Below are 23289 nucleotides of genomic sequence, written 5' to 3'. Positions count from 1 at the left end.
ACAGGTTAGGCCAAGTGCTCAAAGCCCCAAGTTCAAGTCCCAGTAACAAACAAGCTGGCCAATGGTAAAGAATGGACAGAAAGCAGCAGGGTAGAAGCAAACAAGCAGTCAAGAGCGTTGCTCATCAAAGCCTAATACTCTTCTCACAGCTGGTGCCCTACCACTTGAACCATGCCTCCAGCCCTGCAATCTCTCAATTCCATCTTCAGATTTGTAATCCAAACAAAACCTAAAAGCCCTCCAGAGCATCACTTAATTGTATTACTCATTTTAGGGGTTGCTATAGCAACACAGCACCACCCATGAGCGTGGGCTGGATAGATCATGCCTGCGCCCTGGGCAGCCATTCCCTTGAGTGCTGACCGGGAACCTGGAGGCCACTGGCCTACCTCCAACCCACTGACCACCAACCCCACTGCCCACAAACACCCACAGGCAGCCTCTGCAGGTCAGAGGGAGGAAAAGTCAGATCTTGCGCTTTATCTGGCTCTGCTGCTTAGCCCTCACCCACACGGCAGATCACTCTGTACACTGACCGCATAAACACCCTCAAACCCCATCCTCCAGGGGGCTTGAAATCGGGGGGCCTGTCTCCTAGGCACTGGCTGGCAGTTTGGCAATGAGCTGGCTCAGCTTTTGTGCCCTTCGCAAAGTCAAAGCTCTATTATAGTGCTCCAATTCTCATTGCCAACATGAGAAACAGTTCCCACAGCGGCCCCTAGCGGTGGGAGGGCCTACCACCATGAGTATCTGTATCTGCCTGATCTTCAGGGAACCAAAAAGATTCCAAAGAGATTGAGTTCTCACAAGATTTAGAGCCTTTCAAATCCTAATTACTGAGTACTGAGTATTAAAGTCATTAGAAACTAAATAGAGCCAGCAATAAAGGATGCCTAGCAATACTTAATGAGCTGGAAGTGGCTCTTCTAATTAACAGATCTAATAACTGTCACTCGTCAATGGCCATTGAAAGGCAATAAAGTGCACACTGAAGGCCATTCTTTTCTGAGGAAACAGAAGGCTTGTAAAGTGCGCTGTGAAAACAAATTGTAGGGTTTAAGGTAACTTAAACCAGACAAGTCCCTCCTACTGTCAGAATAGATTCTGGTCTGTTAAGTACTGCAGTTTTCATACTGTTTTCTCATCTGAGTGTTACAAAGACGCTTCTAAACAAAAAAACTCTTTATTAACACACATACACGCAAACCATAATGCAGTAAGAACGTTAAATATCCAGGTCATAGCATACAGGAGGCAGCTGGACGTCCAGGCAGGAGAGCATGCTGGAGGGAGACTGCAGCCCCTCTACGGAGAGGAGAGGAGAGGAGGGGAGAGGAGAGGAGAGGAGGGGAGGAGAGGGGAGGGGAGGGGAGGGGAGAGGGGAGGAGGGGAGGGGAGGGGAGAGGGGAAGAGAGGGGAGGAGGGGAGGGGAGAAGAGGGGAGGGGAGGGGAGGGGAGGGGAGGGGAGGGGAGAGGAAGGGAGGGGAGAGGAAGGGAGGGGAGAGGGGAGGAGGGGAGGGGAGGGGAAGGGAGGGGAAGGGAGGGGAGAGGAGGGGAGAGGAGGGGAGGGGAGAGGGGAGGGGAAGGGAGGGGAGGAGGGGAGAGGAGGGGAGGGGAGGGGAGGGGCTCATTAGATTTCTGAAGTGCAACAGACATTAATCCAAAATTCAGGGGGGTTTTTCCCTTCATCCAATTTCTACCCCAACCCCTCAGAGTTCAACTGTGGCTGTGGCTCCAGGAATTGACCATCAGGAAACAAGTCTTAAAAATACCCAATCATAAGCTGGGCATCGGTGGCTCACAACTGTAATCCTAGCTACTCAGGAGGCTGAGATCTGAGGATCACGGTTCAAAGCCAGCCTGGTCAAAAAAGTCTGAGATTCTTATCTCCAACTAACCACCAGAAGAAAAAAAAACTGGAAGTGGTGCTGTGGCAAGTGGTAAAACACTCACCTTGAGCTCAAAAGCGCAGGGACAGAGCACCCAGGCCCAGAGTTCAAGCCCCACAACCCAACAAAAAAAAGAAAAAAAACATTCTGTGCCCTCAGGCTACCAGTTCCTGTCAAATGCTGCAGCCCAGGGGTCTGCCAAGTTCACTTCAGACCTTCAACTTACAGCTGACCAAGCTGTATGCTGAGTGACCAGATTTCAGAACTTCCTTTCCCAAGGGCATTCGGGACTAAATCAGGAGGGTTTTGTGGAGGGTGTTTTGTGTTTGTGCATGTGCGCGTGAGTCTGTCTGTGTCTCTATGTGTGTGTGACAGGTGTGGGGTTTGAAATTGGGGCCTAGTCCCTGTCCCTGAGCTCTTGCTCAAGGCTAGTGCTCTACCACTTGGAGCCACAGTGCCACTTGTGGCTTCTTTTGGTGGTTAATTAGGGTGCTTGGGTTGGCTTCGAACCACGATCCTCAGATCTCAGCCTCCTGAGTAGTTAGGATGACAGGCAAATTTTACTTATTCTGAAACTCTGCCCTGTAGGTAGGTCAAAGGAGAGAGAGGACTCACGCCACCCCGCACGCACACACGCACATGTCCCCCACAGGGCCAAGCCGCCCCCGTCCTCCCGGGGGCGCTTACCAGATTCCCATGCCGGAGGTGGCATCTTCATCGGCGAAGGGGGACCCAGCTCCAACAGCGTCTCAAGTCCCCGCTCCTCGTCCAGGACCATGAGCGGCACCCCACTGAGGGGGAGGTGTGCAATCTGGTGTTCTTCAGGCAGGTCGAAACTCTCAAAATCTGTCACAAAGGCAAAGCACCATCTGAACACCCGGATGCAATGAACCAGTATTTCAAAGCCGTCAGTGTGTGATCAATGGGAAAATCAACCAGGGACCACTCCCAGCGGGGAACAAGGCTCACGGACAGATACTCCAGCTACACCAGCAGACACAGCCACTGCTGAGTGCTAGTGAGAAAAGGACTAAGATTGCTTTCAGCCAGATTTTCTTCATTTGCTTCAACCAAAACTCACCCAGATCCAGCAAAAAATCCAACAAGGATCTAGTTCTTAGATTAGTCAAATTCATAAATATAAGCCACTCAATCTTCTGGCTTGGAAAACTTGATGATTAAAAGTAAAGGCAGGGGCTGGGAAGGTGGCTCAGTGATAGAGTGCTTGCCTTATATGCATGAGGCTCTGGGTTCAATTCCTCAGCACCACATAAGCAGAAAAAGCTGCAAGTGGTGCTGTGGCTCAAGTGGTGGAGCGCTAGCCTTGAGCTAAAGAGCTGAGGGACAGCGCCCAGGCCCAGAGTTCAAGCCCCACAACTGACTGGGGGGGGGGGGGGGGGGGAGGGGAGGAGTAAAGGCAGCCTGGCACCAGTGGCTCATGCCTATAATCCAAGCTACTCAGGAAGCTGAGATCTGAGGATTACAGTACAAAGCCAGCCCAGGCAGGAAAAGTCCATGCAACCCTTATCTCCAATTAAAAATCAGAAGTGGTGCTGTGGCTCAAAATGGTAGAGTGCTAGCTTTATAGCAAAACGAACTCGGGGACGCCACCCAGGCCCTATGTTCAAGCCCCACCTAGAGGGTTGAAGGGGATGAATTTTTCTATTTCTGGGTAGGTGTCGTCAGAGGCAGGAACAGAGCTTGATGCTTTCACAGTCTTCTCAGTAATCTAGAACAGTCCAAGAAAAACAAATCAGTGAGAAGGAAAGTCTGAAACATGCACAGACTGTACGCAGGGCCTCTCTGTACGTGACTTGTATCATGTTGGAAATTCTGTGAATTTTTTTGGTCAGTCATGGGGCTTGAACTCTGGGCCTGAGCGCTGTCCTTTGGCTCTTCAGCTCAAGGCTAGTGCACTACCACTTGAGCCATAGTGCCACTTCTAGTTTTCTGGTGGTTCATTGGAGATAAGAGTCTCTAAGATTTTCCCGCCCAGGCCAGCTTTGAACCAGGATCCTCAGATCTCAGCCTCCTGAGTAGCTAGGATTACAGGGGTGAGCCACCAGCATCATGCTCATAAGTCTAAGAAGCCAATTTCTCAGTTTTAATGATTACATCGAAAAGGAACTCCAAACAAATCAAATAAAATTCTAGCAGAACGACTCTCAGGAAAATTTACGTCTCAGCACCTGGAAGCTTAGGCTAGGCAGATTGAGAAATCAGAGCTAATCAACTCAATTGTTCAAACCTGACTGAAATAACCAAGAAACATCCAGAATAGCTCAGCAAAGCCAGCTTTGGCTTAAAGACCTGATTTTCCACCACTTACCTTAATCATTCACTAGATAATATTAACAAGTTTATACTCCTCAAATATGGGGTTAAATCAGGCGCAAGTGGCTCAAGCCTGGAATCCTAACTACTCAGGAAGCTGAGATCTAAGGATCTAAGTCTGAAACCAGGCCAGACTCAAAACTGGTGAGACTCATCTCCTCCAATTAACTACTCAAAAACCAGAAGTGGATCTATGGCTCAATGAGCAAAAGAGCTTAGGGACAACACCCAGGCCCTGAGTTCAAACCCCATTACCAACCAAAAAGAGAAAAGAAAACCAGGGTTTTTTGTTTGTTTGGGGGGGGGGGTCGGTTGTGGGGCTTGAACTCTGGCATCTGGGCTCTGTCCCTCACCTCTTCAGCTTAAGGCTAGCACTCTACCACTTGAGCCACAGTGCCACTTCCAGTTTTCTGGTGGTTTATAGGAGGTTAAGAGTCTCACAGGCTTTCCTGCCTGGGCTGGCTTTGAACCGGGATCCTCAGATCTCAGTCTGAGTGTTAGGATTACAGGCGTGAGCCACCAGCACCCAGCTTAAGACCTTCAGTTTCAAGCAGTATGACTCCCCCAACCTCTACTTCCCTTCTAGTCAAAGGCAAGAAAGCAATAGGATGCCAACAGTAATTTAAAGTAGGGCTGGGAATGTGGCTTAGTGATAGAGAGCTTGTCTAGCATGCATGAAGCCCTGGGTGCGATTCCTCAGTACCACATACCCAGAAAAAGCCAGAAGTAGTGCTGTGGCTTAAGTGGTAGAATGCTAGCCTTGAGCAAAAGAAGCTCAGGGACAGTGCCCAGGCCCTGAGTTCAAACCCCAGGACTGGCCAAAATAAATAAATAAATATCCAAAGTGGGCCTGTAACCTTAAGCTGAGGCTATCTGTTCAAAGCCAGAATAGGCAGGCAGAAGATTGAGAGCATCCACCTCCAAAAGAAACACAAAAACAAAACCAGCACAAACGTAGACTAGAGGCATGGCTCCCGATTGTAGAGCACTAGCAGAGCCAACAAGCTAGCTGAGCAAAAACACAGGCCCAGAGTTCAAACCCCATAACCAGCACATATACATACAGAAAAAAGCGCACAAATGTTTTTTAGCCAGCATGTTACAGCCCACACTCACCTTTTTGCCAGTGAAGCTCAGCTGCTTTTGTTTGAGGGGTCCGTTAGTCTTCCCTGGCTTCTCTGTAGCCCGGTTAACCGTCCCCAAGGCCTTCCGGGCAGTTTTAGGTAAGGCCGATGGAGCATTGAAGACCTTCCCAACGCGTGGTGTTGAAACCTGCGTTCTCCCATCTAAGGCTTTGACTGAAGAGTAAAATTCTACTGTGAGACTGTTAGAATACACGCCTCTAACATTAACGCTAATGCTGCCTGTGTCTATCGGATTAATCCACACCCCCCTTCTCCCCTCCCCCCCCACCTGACCCTCACTTCAGGCCAATGGCAGAGCCTTCACTTCCCTAACAGCCCTGTGCTTCCGTTCCTTAACCACCACCTAATAAAACTGAGCTAGAAAAGTTCCACAAAGCTGACTCTAATAGCCCAGGAAGCTCACCTACAAGGCTGGGCAGGGCTCGGGACCACACCCACCTGGTTCATTCCCAGTACCTGAGCAAGGTGAGCTCGGCACACTTACCAGGCCCGGACCCCAGCTTCAGCCCCTCCTTAGGAGCCATACGGGTGCCTGGCTGTCCATTCTCCTTGTCAACAAAGATCAGAGTCGCCATCCTGGATTTCTAGGGATTGGGCCTTGTATGTGAGATGCTGGAGACTGGGGGGGGGGGAAGACAGAGAAATGAAAGGTTCAGGAGGCCACACATCAAAAAACTTCCCACCAGGGGAGGTGCGCACACAAAACATCAAGACCGGGCACCATTGGCTCATGCTGCTTGGGAGAGGGTGAGATCTGAGGATCCTGGTTCGAAGCCAGCCCCAGGTAGGCCCAGTTCCTGAGACTCTGATCTCCGGTGAATTACCAAGATAGCCGGCAGTGGTGGGAGCTGCGGCTCAAGTGGTAGAGCGCCAAGCCTTGGGCAAAAAAGCTCAGGGGCAAACGCCCAGGCCCCGAGTTCGAGTCCCAGCCCCGGCCTTGGGCAAAAGCTCAGGGACAGCGCCCAGGCCCCGAGTTCGAGCCCCAGGACCAGCACAAAACAAGCTAACCCCCTTCCTCCCTCCCTCCCCTTCCTCCCTCCCTCCCCTTCCTCCCTCCCTCCCCTTCCTCCCCCCCCCCCACACACACAGGTAAGCAGAGGGCGAAGGCCGAGCTTGGACAATGGACGCTTCGCCCAGGGGCTGAGTCCTCAGACCCGCTCCCAACTCCAGAGCAGGCGCTTGGACGCCTCCGCTCCCTCCCCGCGGCCCACGCCAGCCCCGAGCTCACCGAACCGACCCCAACAGCCAAACTCCAGGACGCCGCAACCCCAGCGGCGCCGCGCGCACGCGGTTTAAACCATAACTCGGGATCCGATTGGTCCGTCCGCGAGGAGGCGGGCTCAAGGGAAAGGACGGAACCAATGAGAGGAACCAATGAGAGGAGCCTAAGCTCACAGGCCCCGCCCTCAGAAGCCGTCTCCGGAAGTTGCTGTTTCCCGGGAAACCAATGTAAACAACCGAGGGTTGGGGCGCTCCCGAAGGCCCGCCCGGCCTACTCGACCCCGGCGTTCATTGCCCTGGGGCCTTTTTTGTTTAAATGGCGCCGTGGAACGGATTAAAAACCGACAGCGTAAAAATAAAAGGTTTAAACCCGGCCCTGGGTGACTCACGCCCGTAATCCTAGCTGCTAAGGAGGCTGAGATCTGGGGATCACGCCTGGAATCCTAGCTGCTCAGGAGACTAAGATCCGGGGATCGCGCCTGGAATCCTAGCTGCTCAGGAGGCTAAGATCTGGGGATCATGCCTGTAATCCTAGCTGCTCAAGAGGTTGAGATCTGGGGATCACGCCTGTAATTCTAGCTGCTCAGGAGGCTGAGATCCAGGGATCGCGCCTGTAATCCTAGCTTCTGAGATGTGGGGATCGCAATCCGAAGCCAACTAGGGCAAAACAGTCCATGCAATGCTCATCTCCAATTGACCATCAAAAAGCCAGAAATGGAGCCGTGGCTCAAGTAGTAGAGTGCCAGCCTTGAGTAAAAAAAGCCTAGGGACAGCGCCCAGGCCCTGAGTTCAAGCGCACCACACATACACACACACAGAGGCTTTTTGTGCCTTCTTTTATTCCCTCAGCCCCTCATTTTCTCACAGTGTCTCTAAATTACACAACATTGTACGGACTCATCAACACACACACAAAAAAGTTATAACATTTTTAGAATAAGCCTGGATGATATCTGGGGCTCACAAGTGGGCCTGCTCTAGCTCCTAAAGTTTCTAGACTAACTCCTTAGTTCTCCTCCTTGTTCTTCAACAGGAAACACCCAAAGCCATTGAGTTTTCTCAGTGATTCAGCAGATGAAAACCATTACCCACCTTTTCTTTGAATGGCCATGGTTCTCTTCCTAATGATGCCACCAGACCAGCTTTGTTACATCTACCTGTTACTGGTGAATAATTTACACAACTGATAAACTATTATCACGCTGTCCCTAGTTAATCCCAGTTTCTCCTAATCCAGTTTATCAGAGCAATCAATCCAGACCTGATCTCAGAATCTTCCAGAGAGAACCTCTTACCCAGCTTCTCCAATTCTTCTGGGAAATGTGCTCTCTGGCTCCTGCCTGGCTGAAGAGACCGCAAAACTCATCAGCGAACTTCAGGAAGAAAAAAAAAAAGTCTGAGTGATCCACTGCCTACTTCCCTTCAGTATCTCTCTACAGCTGACTTTTAAGATTAAAATTAATCCTCTACGTTCCTAAATGGCACTCACTGTAAACTTTATTTACAAAAATTCTTCTGGACTTTTTTGTTTAGCTATTACATTTACCTTTAAAGAGAAGCAAGTGACTCGTGACAGAAATTCCACCACAAAAACCAGTATATTTTCCATCCTCTTGATTCATACAATACTTTCAAAGGAGAACCAGGGTGTCAACACAATTGTATTCCAACATGACAACTGTCTTATGGTATTCGAATAAAACCAAACCCCAGTTTGCTTGTGGACCAGGTGTGTCGAAGTTACCAGAAACATGCCCTTGGTCCTCCTGGCTCCTGTTTTGTTTTGTTTTTCACGTTTTACAAGTGTAAATTATCTGTAAATTCGTTTCAGTGACTGATATAAACGGGAGGAGAGACAAGCATCCCCAATGAATCAGCCTCCTCCTGACTGCTACTTTAATTAACTGTGCTTTCCTTGGAGACGTCACCAACTTCCGCATTCCCTTCATAGACGTCTGCTGAGTCTTAAGCCGTCGTCTGTCTGAGATCTAGTTTCATTTTTGTCTGTATTCTTCTCGCCGCCCTAAAATTCGGCGCTTCGGAATGAATGAAACAGGGTTCCCACGCTGACAGCCGGAAAGCAGCGACGACGTAAAAGACCACAACAAAGGCGTAAAACTTAAAAAAACGACAGCCAGGAGAGACGTAAACCACTCCGCCGACCGGCTGCCCAAATCTCGCGATACCTCTGGAGCCAAAGAGCGTGAGCGCCTCGAGTGCTCGTTGTGCGCACGCGTCGCTCGTCCGAAAGCTGTCGCAGTGGTTGCTGGGAGAAGGCCGGGGAGCCGGAAGTAAACATCGGCGGCTGGGTTTACTGGTCTGTGGGCGAGCGGTTGCGTGGGGAGCTCCCGACTGGGCGAGGAAGGGTGCCGAGGAGTTGGGGATGGCGGTACTGGGGTGGGGGGAACGCCCGGGAGCCCCGAGGCTCCCTGCAGGGGCGAGGAGAGCGCGGCCGGCGCCCCGCGCGGGCCCCGGCCTGTGCCTGCCGGGACGCCCGACGCGAGTCTCCCTCGAGAGCTTGTGATCCCGGGGATCGGAGTCCTGGGGGGGAAGGGGGGGCCGTACCCACTGGTTTTCGGCGGGTTTGGGGTTGGAATCCAGGGCCCGGGCACTGCCCCTGGGTGTTTGTGCTCAGGGTTAGCGCGCTACCGCCCCGCCCGAGCCACAGCGCCAGTTCCAGCTTCGGTTTCGTGTTTTGTGGGGGGGGGGGGGGGTTGTGGTTGTTTATCCATGGACTTAGCTGGCGGATGGCTTCGAACCGCGATCCTCAGATCTCAGCCTCCTGAATAACTAGGATTACGTGCGTGAGCTCCTGGCACCAGCTCTGGGATGGGGGTGTGTGTGTGTGTGTGTGTGTGTGTGTGTGTGTGTGTGTGTGTGTGTGTGTGTGTGTGTGTGTGTGTGTGTGTGTTGCCAGTTTTGGGGCTTGAACTCAAGGGCCCTGTACCTGAGCTTTTGCTCAAGGCGAGCACTCTACCACTTCAACCACAGGGCTGCTTCCACCAGCTCTGGGATGGGGTGTGTGTGTGTGTGTGTGTGTGTGTGTGTGTGTGTGTGTGTGTGTGTGTGTGTGTGTGTGTGTGTGTGTGTGTGTGTGTGTGTGTGTGTGTGTGTGTGTTGCCAGTTTGGGGGCTTGAACTCAAGGGCCCTGTACCTGAGCTTTTGCTCAAGGCGAGCACTCTACCACTTCAACCACAGGGCTGCTTCCAGCTTTTTCTGTGTATGTGGTACTGAGGACTCGAACCCTGGGCTTCATACAAGCCAGGCAAGCACTCTACCACTAAGCCAATTTCACAGCCCCTGATCTTTTGTGGGTTGGAATTTGACATTATAACTCGTTGAATCTATTAAGTAAAATTGTGTAAGCATAATTTTACCTTTTTTCTCTCTCTCTCTCTGTCTTTTGTTTATTTGCAACAGGGTCTATTTAAGTCAAGCAGGCCTCAAACTCATTATGTAGCCCCAGACAAGCCTGAAACTCCCCATTCTCCTGCTCCAGCCTACTGAGGACCAGGATTTGTCTGTACCACCTACCTGACACATTCTGTTGTTTTAATACAGGTACAGGAAAACTGACATGTTGCCATTAATTTTTGTGTGTGTGTGCATGTCTGTCGGTTGTGGGTCTTGAACTCGGCCTGGGCCCTGCTCTTCAGCTCAAGGCTAGCACTCTACCACTTGAGCCACAGCACCACTTCTGACTTTTTCTGCTTATGTGATGCTAAGGAATCGAACCCAGGGCCTCATACATGCAAGACAACACTCTACCACTGAGCCACCTTCCCAGCTCCCCCCCCCCTTTTTTTTTAAACTATAAACCAGTTCTTTCTTTTCTCAGAAGCCAGTTCACCATGTCGTCGGCAGCTGTGGATACAGTTAATGCCACGCCCCTGTCGGGGTCCAAAGAACTGAGTTTAGAGGAACCAAAGAAGATGACTCGAGAGGACTGGAGGAAGAAGAAGGAGCTAGAAGAACAGCGGAAGCTGGGTAATGCTCCTGCAGAAGTGGATGAAGAAGGAAAGTAAGTACTTTTAATTTTTTACCAGTTCAGTTTGTTCAAAAATCCAGATTCTTATCTGCTTTACAAGGTTATCAAATCCAGAGTCTTCTTTTATTAAGGTTACCAAGTTCTCATCCTGTGCTTTGATAACAAGCTATTCTTACCATTTGCAGAATTTTTGTTATTTATGAAACACGTAAGCATAAGTTTTAATAATGTCAGAGAGTCTACAGTAAAGAGCTGTTGTTTTTCTCACCCTTCCTTCCTGCTGTCCTAGTCTACCCTGAACCCCAATGTTTTTGTTTTATTTGTCAGTCGTGGGGCTTGAACTCTGGGCCTGGACGCTGTCCCTCAGCTCTTTAGCTCAAGGCTAGTGCTCTACCACTTGAGCCACAGACCTCCACAGGATTATTTTAATCAGTTGTCTTTTAATTCATTCTCTTTTGACTTCTTACCCTGGTAGATGTAACTTCCTAGCACAAGATGTAACTTTCTAGCACATTCCTGTCCTCCTCCTCGCCTCCTCTTAGTCACAGTACTATCATTAGCATCTTGAGAACCTCCTCCACTGTACCATTCACTTCTCCATTCTTCCTTGCCCTTTATTCTGTTATCAGCACGGCGCTTATATCATCTTTCTCATCCCACTGCAGTATTTCTGTTCCTAGATTCTCTGTGCGCTGCCTTTGTAATTATTGTTGTTTTCAGGATTTTCTTAGATATTTTGTTTTAAATTTTATTACAGAGATATCAATCCACACATCCCTCAGTATATTTCTTCAGTACCGTGGTACATCGATCCATCGAAAAGACCCACCTTAAAGCACCAGAGGCCACAACCCGAGAAACAGAAGCAGTTCAGTTCATCTGGAGAATGGTACAAGAGGGGTGTAAAAGAGGTATGTGTTGAGCTGAGTGTGGCACTTGGGAGGCTGAGGCAGGAGGGTAGTGAATCCAAGGTCAGCCTGGCCTCACCTCAAAAAAAAAAAAAACACAAGTAGTCATCTTATTTACCTTCATAGGAAGGTACTTTTGGGTTTGGGTTTTGGTTTCTTGTGCTGGTCCTGGGGCTTGAACTCAGGGCCTAGACAGCATCCCGGAGCCGCCTTTGCTCAAGGCACTCACACTTGAGCCACAGCTCCACTTCTAACTTTTTGGTAATCTGGTGGAGGTAAGAGTCTCATGGATTTTCTTGCCTGGGCTGACTTCAAACCAGGATCTTCAGATCTCAGCCTCCTAAGTAGCTAGGATTATAGGCCTGAGCCACCAGTGCCTGGCATTCGGTTTTCTTCTTAACAAATAAATGGGCTCAGCAGACAAGATAATCACGAGAGCCAAAGTCACATGTAACTTGATGAGTAAGGAAATAAAACATCGGCTGTGTTTTTCTTTCTGCCCTTCGACAGAATTCCATAACCACCAAGTACCGCAAAGGTGCCTGCGAGAACTGTGGGGCCATGACGCACAAGAAGAAGGACTGCTTTGAGGTACTGCACACCTCTGAGAGCTTTACAGATCGCTGCCAGTCTCTTTCCCTTGTCAGAGAACTTCTCTTTCTCTAAGATAACCCGTAGGTGGGCACAAATTAAACAAAAATGAATCTGGGTGAAACTACATCAGACTGTTTGGGTGGAAGACTTTTGATAAGTAAACAGATTCTAAAAAGTCCCGAGTGTGTAATGGCCGCTTAGTTCCTGGGCCTCAGGTACTTAGGGTAAAATGGACTCTTATGCTTTCCAGAGACCCAGACGAGTTGGGGCCAAGTTTACTGGGACTAACATAGCGCCAGATGAGCACGTCCAGCCTCAGCTCACATTTGACTACGACGGGAAGAGAGATCGCTGGAACGGCTACAATCCAGAGGAACACATGAAAATCGTGGAAGAGTACGCCAAAGTTGACCTGGTGAGCGGAACTCTGGGTTTCGGGGGAGGGGCGGTTTTTTGAAGACTTGACAGTTACGCCGCTGTCATTTCTATAGCACAGGTCCGCAGTGAGTAGCCAGGTAGCCCTGTTTGGCTGTGGCTTCTCTCATTCTTTTATCGTCTCCTTCAAGCTTACGTTAATGCCTGCCTCAAACATGAGTTTGAAGGTCATAGGCCTGCGGCTGCAGTAGATCTCTTGTTCAGTGACCTAGTCTGAAAATACTAATGCCATTCGCTTTAAATATATGAAAGTCAAATAGTCATTGGAACATTTTTAAGTAAAATGTAATTTTCCCCCCTTAGGCAAAACGAACGCTGAAAGCCCAGAAATTACAAGAAGAATTAGCCTCAGGAAAATTAGTGGAACAGGCTGTAAGTAATCAAAATTGTCAATGCAAAATATTCAGTGTCTTCAACAAAATGAAATTCAGAACAGGAATTTATTTTGTATCTCTCTAGTTAGAAACAATTTCAGGGAACAAGAAATACTATACACAAGTTATCCTTTTAATCTTGAAGCCTTGTTAAAGAGAGCCTTGTAGATTTCGAAAGTATCCTGAATGCCAGGCACCAGTGGCTCATACTTGTGAGGATTGTGGTTTGAGGCCAACCCAGGCAGTAAAGCCAGTGAGACTATCTCCATTTAACCACTAAAAAGCCAAGCTCGAAGTGGAGCTGTGGCTCAAGAGAGTGTTAGCCTTAAGCACCCAAGCCCTGAGTTCAAGCCCCAAGATGGCACAAAAGAAAGAGAGAAGGGGGAGGAGTCCTGAACAATTGTGAAGAAAAGTATTTCATTCTGAAAAGGACTTTGGGCTCTCCATAAATCTCAGTATTGTTTTACCAAGTAGATTTCTGCATTGCCAAAAGTTTATGAAGCTTGTTTTTGGTTCTGAATATTTTTAAATACCTATGTGATCCTGGTAACATTTCTGGTCTGGGTTTACAGAAATCTATTAAAGTGTTAGGGGTCTCGTGTGCATGAAGATGACTACATGGAAATGTTTGTCAAGCACAAGCACTTTGGTCATCTAACTCTTCTGTTACTCTGTGTCATTACAATTCCGTATAAATGAAAATTGTGTAGAAATGTTCTGGCTTTGTAGACACAAAGGTAAACTGTTTACAAAGTCGTTCTGTAGCCAGAACATTGGTGCTCATTGTGATTGAGAGATAGATTGTTCAGTTAGATTTATATGGTTCAGTTATATTTTTCTAGTAGTACTCAATCCATAGAATAAGTAGAATAAACTTATGTTTTCCTTCTTTTCCAATACAGAATTCTCCAAAACATCAGTGGGGAGAAGAGGAACCAAATTCTCAGACGGTATGAAGTGCTTCGTTTGGGTATACGTTAACTTTAAGTTTTCAATGAGTAATCGTAATAATAACAATAGTTTTTTGTTGGCATTCATTAGTTATATACAGGAGGGGGACATTCATTAGGATATCTCCACACATACGTAGAATGTATTCCAACCGCTCTCTCCCCCTCCTCCACTCTCCCTTGCTCCTTCCCCTTTCCTGAACAGATGCAGCAGGCTTCATTATTCTGTCTGCATGCATGCACACAAGCCACTTCAACCATTTTCAAGTAGCTGTTAAACAAGTTGAATTAAGTGGGAAAAAAAAAAACACAAGACCTAAATGCTGTCCAGTGTTCTTACCATCATCCTCCGGTTTGCTCTTTCAGGAAAAAGATCACAACAGTGAAGATGAGGATGAAGATAAATATGCAGATGATATTGACATGCCTGGACAGAATTTTGACTCTAAGAGGCGAATTACAGTCCGGAACCTAAGGATTCGAGAAGATATTGCAAAAGTAAGCCTTGCCAACCTAATCTACACATGTGAAAAATAGTAGTTTTCCAAGCCTACTGGTTATGTATATTGGGTGTAGGTTTTATTTGCTGTAATATCATCAGTCATTCCAAAATAAAGTGATATTCTCTTCACGTGTACTTACAAGTGTACATGTGTGCATGTGCACACACGTACACACACAAGGTCAAGACCAGCTCTTAGAAGCTGAAATCTTTTTTTCAATAAACAAATGTTAATTCTGCCTTTAAACATTTTTTTTTCTAGTATTTGAGAAATTTAGATCCAAATTCTGCCTATTATGATCCCAAAACTAGAGCGATGAGAGAAAATCCCTACGCCAATGCAGGGAAGAATCCAGATGAGTAAGTACGACATTGAACTAACATTTCAAAGTAAGAAAAAGTTCTTTTCTGAGCCAGCCATAAGCAGGAATTAGATTCTTTTACAAATTTACTTTCCTTACAGAGTAACCCATCTCTGAGACTTATTTGGTTTGGTTTTGTATTCACAGAGTGAGTTATGCAGGTGATAACTTCGTCAGGTACACAGGAGATACCATTTCCATGGCTCAGACACAGTGTAAGTGTGCTGCATGCTAAGGTTTTCTGTTGTCAGCTCATAGAAATGACATACTGCTTTTTACAGCTTGTTTTAAAGAAACAGGCAGTGGGTGTGGTTTGGTCCTCATTAAGATGTGTTGACTCTAGTGTTTGCCTGGGAGGCGTATGACAAGGGCTCGGAGGTGCACCTGCAGGCGGATCCCACGAAGCTGGAGCTGTTGTATAAATCCTTCAAAGTCAAGAAGGAAGACTTCAAAGAACAGCAGAAAGAAAGCATCCTGGAAAAGGTGAGTTTGCTGCGCTCCCCAAAAATGACTTTTCCATAGAGAGAAGTTGCCACTTGGTGAGTATTGGGATTCCATTTGGAATACAATACAAAGCCAGCCCTGGTGAATGCATGAGGAGTCTCTTCCTTCCTCAGTCTTAGTCAGCTTAGTCAGACTTTTTCTTTCTTTCTTTTTTTTTTTTTTTTTTTTTTTGCGGGGGGGAGGGCGGGGGGGGGGGGTAGAATCTGGTTGTGGGGCCTGAACTCTGGGCCTGGGCGCTGTCTCTCAGCTCTTCAGTTCAAGGCTAGCGCTCTACCACTTGAGCCATAGCGCCACTTCTGGCTTTTTTTCTTTTTGCTTATGTGGTGCTGAGGAATCGAATCCAGGGCCTCAGGCATGCAAGGCAAGCGCTCTACCACTTGAGCCACAGCGCCACTTCCAGCTTTTTCTGCTTAGGTGGTGCTGAGGAATCGAACCCAGGGCCTCAGGCATGCAAGGCAAGCGCTCTACCACTGAGCCACCTTCCCAGCCCCTAGTCAGATTTTCTATCAGTAAAAGCTTCAGCAGCAAAACATAATAACCCAGAACTCAGCAGCGTAAATGAAAGGTACATAATTTCTCACCATCCTTAGTCAGCTGAGTCTCCTGGCCAGGCCGGCTAAGCTCAGGCCACGTGCTCAAAGGTGCCCCTGTGTAGAGTAGTTAGCAAGCAGGCAAGCTGTGGTAAGGAGCGCTCTCACCTCCTATGACTACTCATCCTCCGGTTCACTAGCCCAGCTTTTGACTTGTTTTCTTTTCCTTTGGATAATATTGAGGTTTGAGCTCAGTTTTAGCATGGCATTCCCAGGGTTCCACCTCCACACCCAGCGCACAGATGCCTTTATCCATTTGCTAACTTGCTGTTGGGCAAAGCAATGGAGAAGCAGGCTCTGCTAAAACACCACGTCCTGAGCCAAGGGAAAGCAGAACTTAGTGCCTAGCAATGTTTTTCAGTTGCCTGTGAAATGGGGGAAACACTTTATTTCATAGCCTTTTCTTAAATATACTAAAATTACTCCTTCTGACTGAAGAAAAACCCTTCAGAGAGATTTGAGTGTGAGTGTTTGCTGGGAACTGTACTTCATAGTGTCCGTGTTCTTTCAGTATGGTGGCCAAGAACATCTGGATGCTCCTCCAGCTGAGTTGCTCTTAGCCCAGACAGAAGACTACGTGGAGTACTCACGGCATGGGGCGGTCATCAAGGGGCAGGAGCGAGCCGTGGCCTGCTCCAAGTATGAAGAGGATGTGAAGATCCACAACCACACGGTGCGTCCTAAGCCTCTGTCCCCGCTGGCTTTGCTCGGCCTGGGCTTCCCTGTGAGAATGTCACTCCACCCACAGTGGTTGTGTTTCTGTTAGCATTTTACTTTTTTTTTTTTCTTTTTCTTCTTTTTTTTTTTTAATCGGTTGTGGGGCTTGAACTCTGGGCCTGGGCGCTGTCCCTGTGCTCTTCAGCTCAAGGCGAGTGCTCTACCGCTTGATCCACAGTGCCATTTCCTGTTAGCATTTTAACCTTGTCTTACGAAATGTTTCTAAAAACAGGTAAATGTAAAAAAAAAAAAAAAAAAATACTATGTTCACTGGTGTGCCCACTTAGAATCAAAATAATTGTGCCATAGATTTACTTCACACATTTTGCTTTGCTTTGCTTTTTTCCTTTTTGGTGTTAGTCCTGAGGCTTGAACTCAGGGCCTCTCTCACTCGGCTTTTCTGCTCACAGCTGGTGTTCTACCACTTCAGCCACACTTCAACTTCAGACATTTTTGCTTGTGTATGAAGGTAGTAATCCTCAGATCTCAGCTTCCTACGTAGCTAGGATTAAAGCTGTGGGCCACCTTTAAATAGGCAGGCAGCCTATTTATTTATGCATTTGGTTAACATTCAGAAATTGCAGACATTTTGCCCATAAACACTGTATCACCTATCTCCTAAAAAATAAGGATATTCTCTTAGTGAGCCAGGTTACTCTTACTTTGCTTCCCAGGAATTATTGATTCCTTAAAACTTAATTTAACCCTGTTATTTTTTAAAAGCTATACACCCAAACTGGGTACCAGTGGCTCACACCTATAATCCTAGCTACTTAGGAAGCTGAGATTTGAGGACTGAGGTTCAAAGCCAGACTGGGCAAGAAAGGTATGAGAGACTCTTATCTCCAATTAACCACAAAAAGCCAAAAGTGGAGCTATGGTTCAAGTGGTAGAGCACTAGCTTAGAACAAAAAGAGCTCAGGGCTCAAGCCCTAGTACCGGTACAAAAATATATATATATATACAAAATGCTTTGAATAGATTCTTTTTTCAGTCAGAATCTAGTTGATTTGGGTTTTTCTATTGATCATGATTTGATGGTTGCATCTTTCTTTCAGAGTCCATCTCTCTGTTCGTTGACAGTGACCATTTATTTACCGGCCAGAGTTATCTGTACACTGTCTCAAATTTTATCCCTGAATATTCCCTAGTAATATCACAGCTTTTCCTCAGTGCCCTGTGTGGTAAGAATTGAGGCCCACAGTCTGGGCTTGATGTAGTTAAACATTTTGGCAAGAATATGTGGCAGATGTTAGTATATTTCATTTTGTGTGACATCATAAAGCAGTATTGTCACTTGCTGGGGATTGAATCCAGGGCCTACACATGCTCTACCATTGAGCTACACTCCTAGCTCTGTTTACCATACTTTTCTTTTCTTTTTTTTTTTTTTTTTTTTTTGTCGTGGGGCTTGAACTCTGGGCTTGGGGATTGTCCCTCAGCTCTTCAGCTCAAGGCGAGCGCTCTACCGCTTGAGCCACAGTGCCACGTCCGGTTTTCTAATGGTTTATTGGAGATAAGAGTCTCATGGACTTTCCTGCCAGGGCTGGCTTTGAACCGTGATCCTCAGATCTCAGACTCCTGAGTAGCTAGGATTACAGGCGTGAGCTATCGGCGCCCGGCTTATCATACTCTTAAACCAAACTGCGGGCTAGGAAGGTAGCTCAGTGGTAGAATGCTTGCCTTGCATGCAAGAGACCCTGGGTTCTATTCCTCTGCACCACATAAACTAAAAAAGCTGGAATTGGTGCTGTGGCTCAAGTATTAGAGCTTTAGCCTTGAGCTGAAGAACTGAGGGACAGCGCCCAGACCCAGAGTTCAAGCCCCACGACCTACCGAAAATAAAGTAATCATACTGTAACTTTCAAACTCAGGGATCAGAAACCTATCAGCCTGTAGCTACCCAGGCCACTGGTAATTGAAAGAGCTGGGAAAGTTGTGAAAACAGGGTGACAGGAAACCTTCACTGTTCAGCAGCTGTCACCTATTGCAAAGTACATAGGCCCAGGACAGTCTGGTACCTTTCAATTTTTATTTATTTTTTTTTTTGGGGGGGGGCGTCCAAGCGTGGGGCCTGAACTCTGGGCCTGGGCGCTGTCCCTCAGCTCTTCAGCTCAAGGCTAGCACTCTACCACTTGAGCCACAGCGCTACTTCTGGCTTTTTTCTTTTTGCTTATGTGGTGCTGGGGAATCGAACCCAGGGCCTCATGCATGCAAGGCAAGCGCTCTACCACTGAGCCACCTTCCCAGCCCCTGCCTTTCAATTTTTAAGAGAAGTCAAATAGGCTATGTTTTGACACAGGCTTTGAGAATTACAACTCAAGATATTATAACTACAATGCCAGCTTCTCAACACTTGAATGTGGCCCGTTCTGTTACCCAGGCCTGGAATCCCCATATTTCTTCCAGATTATCACTAGAATACCCAAGTCAATTTCTGAGCCCATAAAGAGTCCACGAGCGACTTCATTGCAGATTCCTTGGTGAGTAATCCCCTTTTCGCTCTCTGCAGCACATCTGGGGATCTTACTGGAAAGAAGGCCGATGGGGATACAAATGCTGTCACTCGTTCTTCAAGTATTCCTACTGCACTGGAGAAGCTGGGAAGGAGACTGCTGTAAGTAGCTGTCCTCTAGTTCTCGTGTGACGCCTGCATCATTGCCTCCTCTTCTCATGTGTCCTGTTCTCCCTTCTGTCTAACCATGGGTAACACGACTCTGTCACACAGAACGCCGAGGAGTGCGTGATAAGTGATGAGACTGGCGAAGAGTCGGTGAAGAAACCACAGACGCTCGTGGAGGTGAGTTCCGTCCGAATCACTGCTCTGAACTCAGACCTCTGAGGGAGGAGCCCAGGCTTGCGCTCACTACCATACTAACAGCCCTGGGTGGCCATCCTCTCCCGCAGATGCACCAAGAAAAACTAAAGGAAGAGAAGAAGAAGAAGAAAAAGAAGAAGAAGCACCGGAAGAGCAGCTCTGACAGCGATGACGAAGAGAAGAAACAGGAGAAACTGAAGAAGGTGTGTAAGGAAGTCTCCATGTCACACAGAGTCCTGTGTGATCTCGCCCCGCCTGCCCCTGGCTCGGCTCTGCGTGGATCCCAGGAGAGTTGTGGTCTAGACACCGGCTCCTCCTTGCAGTGCTGAATAAGTATTGCTCGTGCTCACCTGAAGACATGTGCTTTGTGTTTTGTTGTTTTTTTATTTTAAGTTTTATTTGTTACTGTTTCTGTAAAGGTGACGTACAGTCACCTAATAAGTCAGGTAATGAGTACCTTTCTTCTGGGGCAGTGTCACCTTTTCCCTCCGCTCTCCCTGTCTCCCCCTAGGAATGAGCTTTGTAAAGCTGTGTTTTAGAGCTGTGATGCATTGCCCAGTAGGAATGGCCTTCTAGCCCCCACCTTTTTTTTTTTTTTTTTGGTCATGGGGCTTGAACTCTGGGCCCTGTCCCTCAGCTCAAGGCTCAAGGCTAGCGCTCTACCACATGAGCCACAGTGCCACTTCCGGTTTTCTGGTGGTTTAACTGGAGATCAGAATCTCACAAACTTTCCTACCCGGGCTGGCTTTGAACCCCAATCCTCAGATCTCAGCCTCCAGAGTAACTCGGATTACAGGCGTGAGCCACCGGTACCCGGGTTAGCCCCACCATTTCTAAGTCTCAGCAAACCCTTGAGAAAATCCAGAATCACAACACTCACATCCGCTGTGGGCTTGTGTCAGAAAAAAGTGAGCCTCGCATTTCTTTTCCACTGACGAAACGTGTCGTGGAACATTTTGTGTCCTGTGAGATGTCCTGAATCAAGTAGTGAGTGGCAGACTCACAGGGAGCCCTCCCGAGCCCTTCCAGGCGGTGCAGGGCTTGGTACGGAGCTGTAGATTCCATATCAAAAACGGGATGGCTAGAATGTGGTGTTCTCCCCTCTCCAGGCACTGAACGCCGAGGAGGCCCGCCTGCTCCATGTCAAGGAGATCTTACAAATTGACGAGAGAAAACGGCCATACAACAGTGTGTATGAAACTCGAGAGCCCACGGAGGAGGAAATGGAGGCCTACAGAATGAAACGTCAGAGGCCAGATGACCCGATGGCCTCTTTCCTGGGCCAGCAGTAACTCGCCGGGGGAGGTAGTCCAGGGTTCAGTCCAGCATGCACCGCAACCTCATAGATAGAAAAACCGTGACCTGTCCCTTGGGGCCTGACTTCAATAAAGCTTTCAGAAGGCTCAAAAGTAATCTCATTCCTTTCCACAGTAAGAAACAAAAGGAAGGGATTGGAGATAGTGGTGTGGAAAGCAGCATTGGCACCCTCTCAAGTGTCTTCTAAGAGCTGAGTGTGGTGATGCATGCTTGTAATTCTGATACTACAGAGCTTGAGGTAGGGGAACTGAAAGTTCAAAGCCAGCCGGGGCCACATAGGGAGACCCTCTCTCAAAAAAGCAAAAACAAACCAGGCACTGGTGGCTTGTGCCTGTAATGGAAGCTACGCAGGAGGCTGAGATCTGAGGATGGCAGTTCGAAGCCAGCCCAGGCAGGAAAGGCCATGTTCAGAAAAAGCCAGAAGGAGCTCTGTAGCTCAGGTGGTAGAGCACTAGCTTTGAACACAGAGAGGCTCAGAGACAGCACCCAGGCCCTGAGCTAGCACACAAAGAAAAGATTAGACATCATCCAGTGCACCGCATCTTCATAGCCAGCAGGATCACTGTAAAGTTTACAGAGAGCGAAACGTGAAGGCCCCTTGACTCAATTATGAAGATGGTCCTCAAGCTTCTGAGAACCTTTTTGTAACATTGATCCAGTGGGATGGGGAAAAGTCACTGACACCAGAAGACATGGACTGACCGACCAGCATCCAAACCACCATGCTAATCCAGCACCTCGGCAGCAGGTAGGGGGCAGCTGGGCCAGTCCTGTCACAGACTAGATACACACCCGGTCTCCAGATGCCAGCTAATGGAAAAGTTAAACTGCAGTGCAAACCTAATTCTTCAGGACAGCCAAAATCAATGTTCCCATGTTCCTGTCTTGCAGTGGCCCAACAGAAAGTCTGTCCCTGGTGTGTCTATTTTGTATTTTATCTTAATAAAGATGTGATGAACACTCAGCTGTGAATGATTTGTAACGTTTGAAATAACGTGGTAAAATAAAATGGGTTATAGGACCTCCATGAAGCCTGGGTTAACCTTTGTGAGTTTGGATTAGAACTTTTCAGCATTCCTTTAACAAAAATAAGTCCCCTAGCCTTTCTATTTGGTCCGGTCGTGGGGCCTGAACTCTGGGCCTGGGTGCTGTCCCTCAGCTCTTCAGCTCAAGGCGAGTGCTCTACCACTTGAGCCACAGCGCCACTTCTGGCCTTTTTTTTTTTCTGCTTATGTGGTGCTGAGGAATGGAACCTAGGGCCTCATGCATGCAAGGCAAGCGCTCTACCACTGAGCCACCTTCCCAGCCCCTCAGGTGTTTTCTCACACTCAAATTTTATGGAGTAGGAGTGGCTAAGTGCGGAGCACGTGGGCAGCAAAGATGGCGCTGAGAGGGAGTAGAGTGGGCAGAGCCCAATTCACCTTACGTTCAGTGCCTAACCAGCCCATGAAGGCTTAGGTGCATAAATAGGGTGTGACCTTGACAGTGATTGGTTCCTCTTCCTTCCCTGCCATGCCACCCGCCCTTTTTGACTTTAAAAAGGGCTGCTCTCTGCAAATGAACAAGTTTTCTACCTGCTTGAATTGGCTCTCTACTGTGTCTGATTGTCTCCCGGGCTGAGGGAGGCTGGAGAACAGGGGAGCGCCGCACTTACCTTTCCATCTTTCGTGGGACAGACGAGGATCCAATATCTGGCACCCAGCGTGGGGCACGAAAGGAAAAGATACCGGCCGAGGCTAAGCGGTCTCTCGGGGTAAGTGAAACCCTTAGTATGGGTAATGCTATTTCACAGAAGGAGGAGGAGGAGGAGGCAACATTAGGCCTAGAAGGAGTACAGGAGGACTTGGGAAATGAGAAGGAAAAGGAATGGGTCAAATTCGACCAGGAATGCACTGGAACATGCGCAGTGGAAGTCAAAACAAGGGTGAAAGTTAACCCCTCTGACCCAGGTGATCCTGACGGTCCTAGGCCCCCTCCCTATTCCCCCGGTTGGAGGGGAGGTACGGTGCCCTACAAGACCTGCGAGAGGGACTTGCAAGACCCAGACCCCTACCAACCTTCCATGGAGGGGCCGAGGGCCGGGGAAGTAACCTACTCGGAGACCTACCCTGGAAGGGAAGGGCCACCCGAGAGCCCAGACTCTAGGCCACCAGTCAATCTGGCACCAGGAGCTAACAGGCCCTTGGAATGGTATCCATGGAAAGCTAAGGATCTTACAGAGCTCCGCAAGGCAGTGGCAGAGGATGGCCCAAACTCTCCTTGGGCCCAGACCCTGTTACAGGACATTGCTTATCACCCGTGTGTCCCTAAGGACTGGCTGGATGTGGCCAAAGCCGTCCTTACTAGTTCTCAGTTTATTAAATGGCATGCTTTCTTTAAGGAGGAATGCAGAGTGCAAGCGGAGAAAAACTGGCAGGCTCAACCCGCGATACCTATTACTTATGCCATGCTAGCAGGGACAGGGGAAGCCTACTCCACCGGCGTCCAACAGGCCGCAATACCTGGCCCGTACCGTGACCAGGTGAGGCAGGCAGGACTTGCCGCGTGGTACAAACTAGATGATGGGCCCACTGAGTCCCCCATAGCAGAAGTGAGACAAAAACTGGGTGAGCCTCTACCTGATTTCATAGACCGAGTCCAA

At 48.3% G+C, this 23289-nt stretch overlaps 2 protein-coding genes across 7 annotated transcripts; one reads left to right on the top strand and one right to left on the bottom strand.

The window, feature by feature from the left end:
- Positions 1-1164: 1164 nt before the first annotated feature.
- Positions 1165-8442, bottom strand: Pttg1 (PTTG1 regulator of sister chromatid separation, securin). 3 transcript variants are annotated; one of them, XM_069994040.1, is made up of 7 exons: positions 8136-8442; positions 7885-7962; positions 5853-5987; positions 5340-5521; positions 3525-3618; positions 2577-2735; positions 1165-1305 (listed from the first exon to the last, which is right to left on the bottom strand). In XM_069994040.1, exons 3-7 carry the CDS (start codon positions 5941-5943, stop codon positions 1226-1228), a joined length of 606 nt encoding a protein of 201 aa, XP_069850141.1. In that variant the 5' UTR covers positions 5944-5987; positions 7885-7962; positions 8136-8442; the 3' UTR covers positions 1165-1225. The 3 variants fall into 3 exon arrangements, with proteins under 3 accessions (XP_069850141.1, XP_069850140.1, XP_069850139.1); XM_069994039.1 differs by lacking the exons at positions 7885-7962; positions 8136-8442 and adding an exon at positions 6597-6676; XM_069994038.1 differs by lacking the exons at positions 7885-7962; positions 8136-8442 and adding an exon at positions 6454-6585.
- Positions 8443-8812: 370 nt separating this feature from the next.
- Positions 8813-21612, top strand: Slu7 (SLU7 homolog, splicing factor). Of its 4 annotated transcripts, none has more exons than XM_069993945.1 (17): positions 8813-8906; positions 10010-10150; positions 10428-10610; positions 11335-11488; positions 11996-12076; positions 12330-12494; positions 12818-12886; positions 13791-13838; positions 14205-14336; positions 14603-14700; positions 14850-14917; positions 15046-15185; positions 16308-16469; positions 19026-19130; positions 19242-19313; positions 19421-19534; positions 20441-21612. In XM_069993945.1, the coding sequence occupies exons 3-17, from the start codon at positions 10441-10443 to the stop codon at positions 20621-20623; spliced, it is 1761 nt and encodes a 586-aa protein (XP_069850046.1). In that variant the 5' UTR covers positions 8813-8906; positions 10010-10150; positions 10428-10440; the 3' UTR covers positions 20624-21612. The 4 variants fall into 4 exon arrangements, with proteins under 4 accessions (XP_069850046.1, XP_069850044.1, XP_069850048.1 ...); XM_069993943.1 differs by having other exon boundaries at positions 8840-8945; XM_069993947.1 differs by having other exon boundaries at positions 8862-8880.
- Positions 21613-23289: the final 1677 nt, after the last annotated feature.

This window comes from Dipodomys merriami, unplaced genomic scaffold (assembly GCF_024711535.1).
Source record: "Dipodomys merriami isolate MVZ:Mamm:240054 unplaced genomic scaffold, mDipMer1.0.p SCAF_44, whole genome shotgun sequence".
NCBI classification, from domain to species: domain Eukaryota; kingdom Metazoa; phylum Chordata; class Mammalia; order Rodentia; family Heteromyidae; genus Dipodomys; species Dipodomys merriami.
Note: the sequence above shows the minus strand (reverse complement) of the source record. Positions and strands in the feature narration are given on the sequence as shown.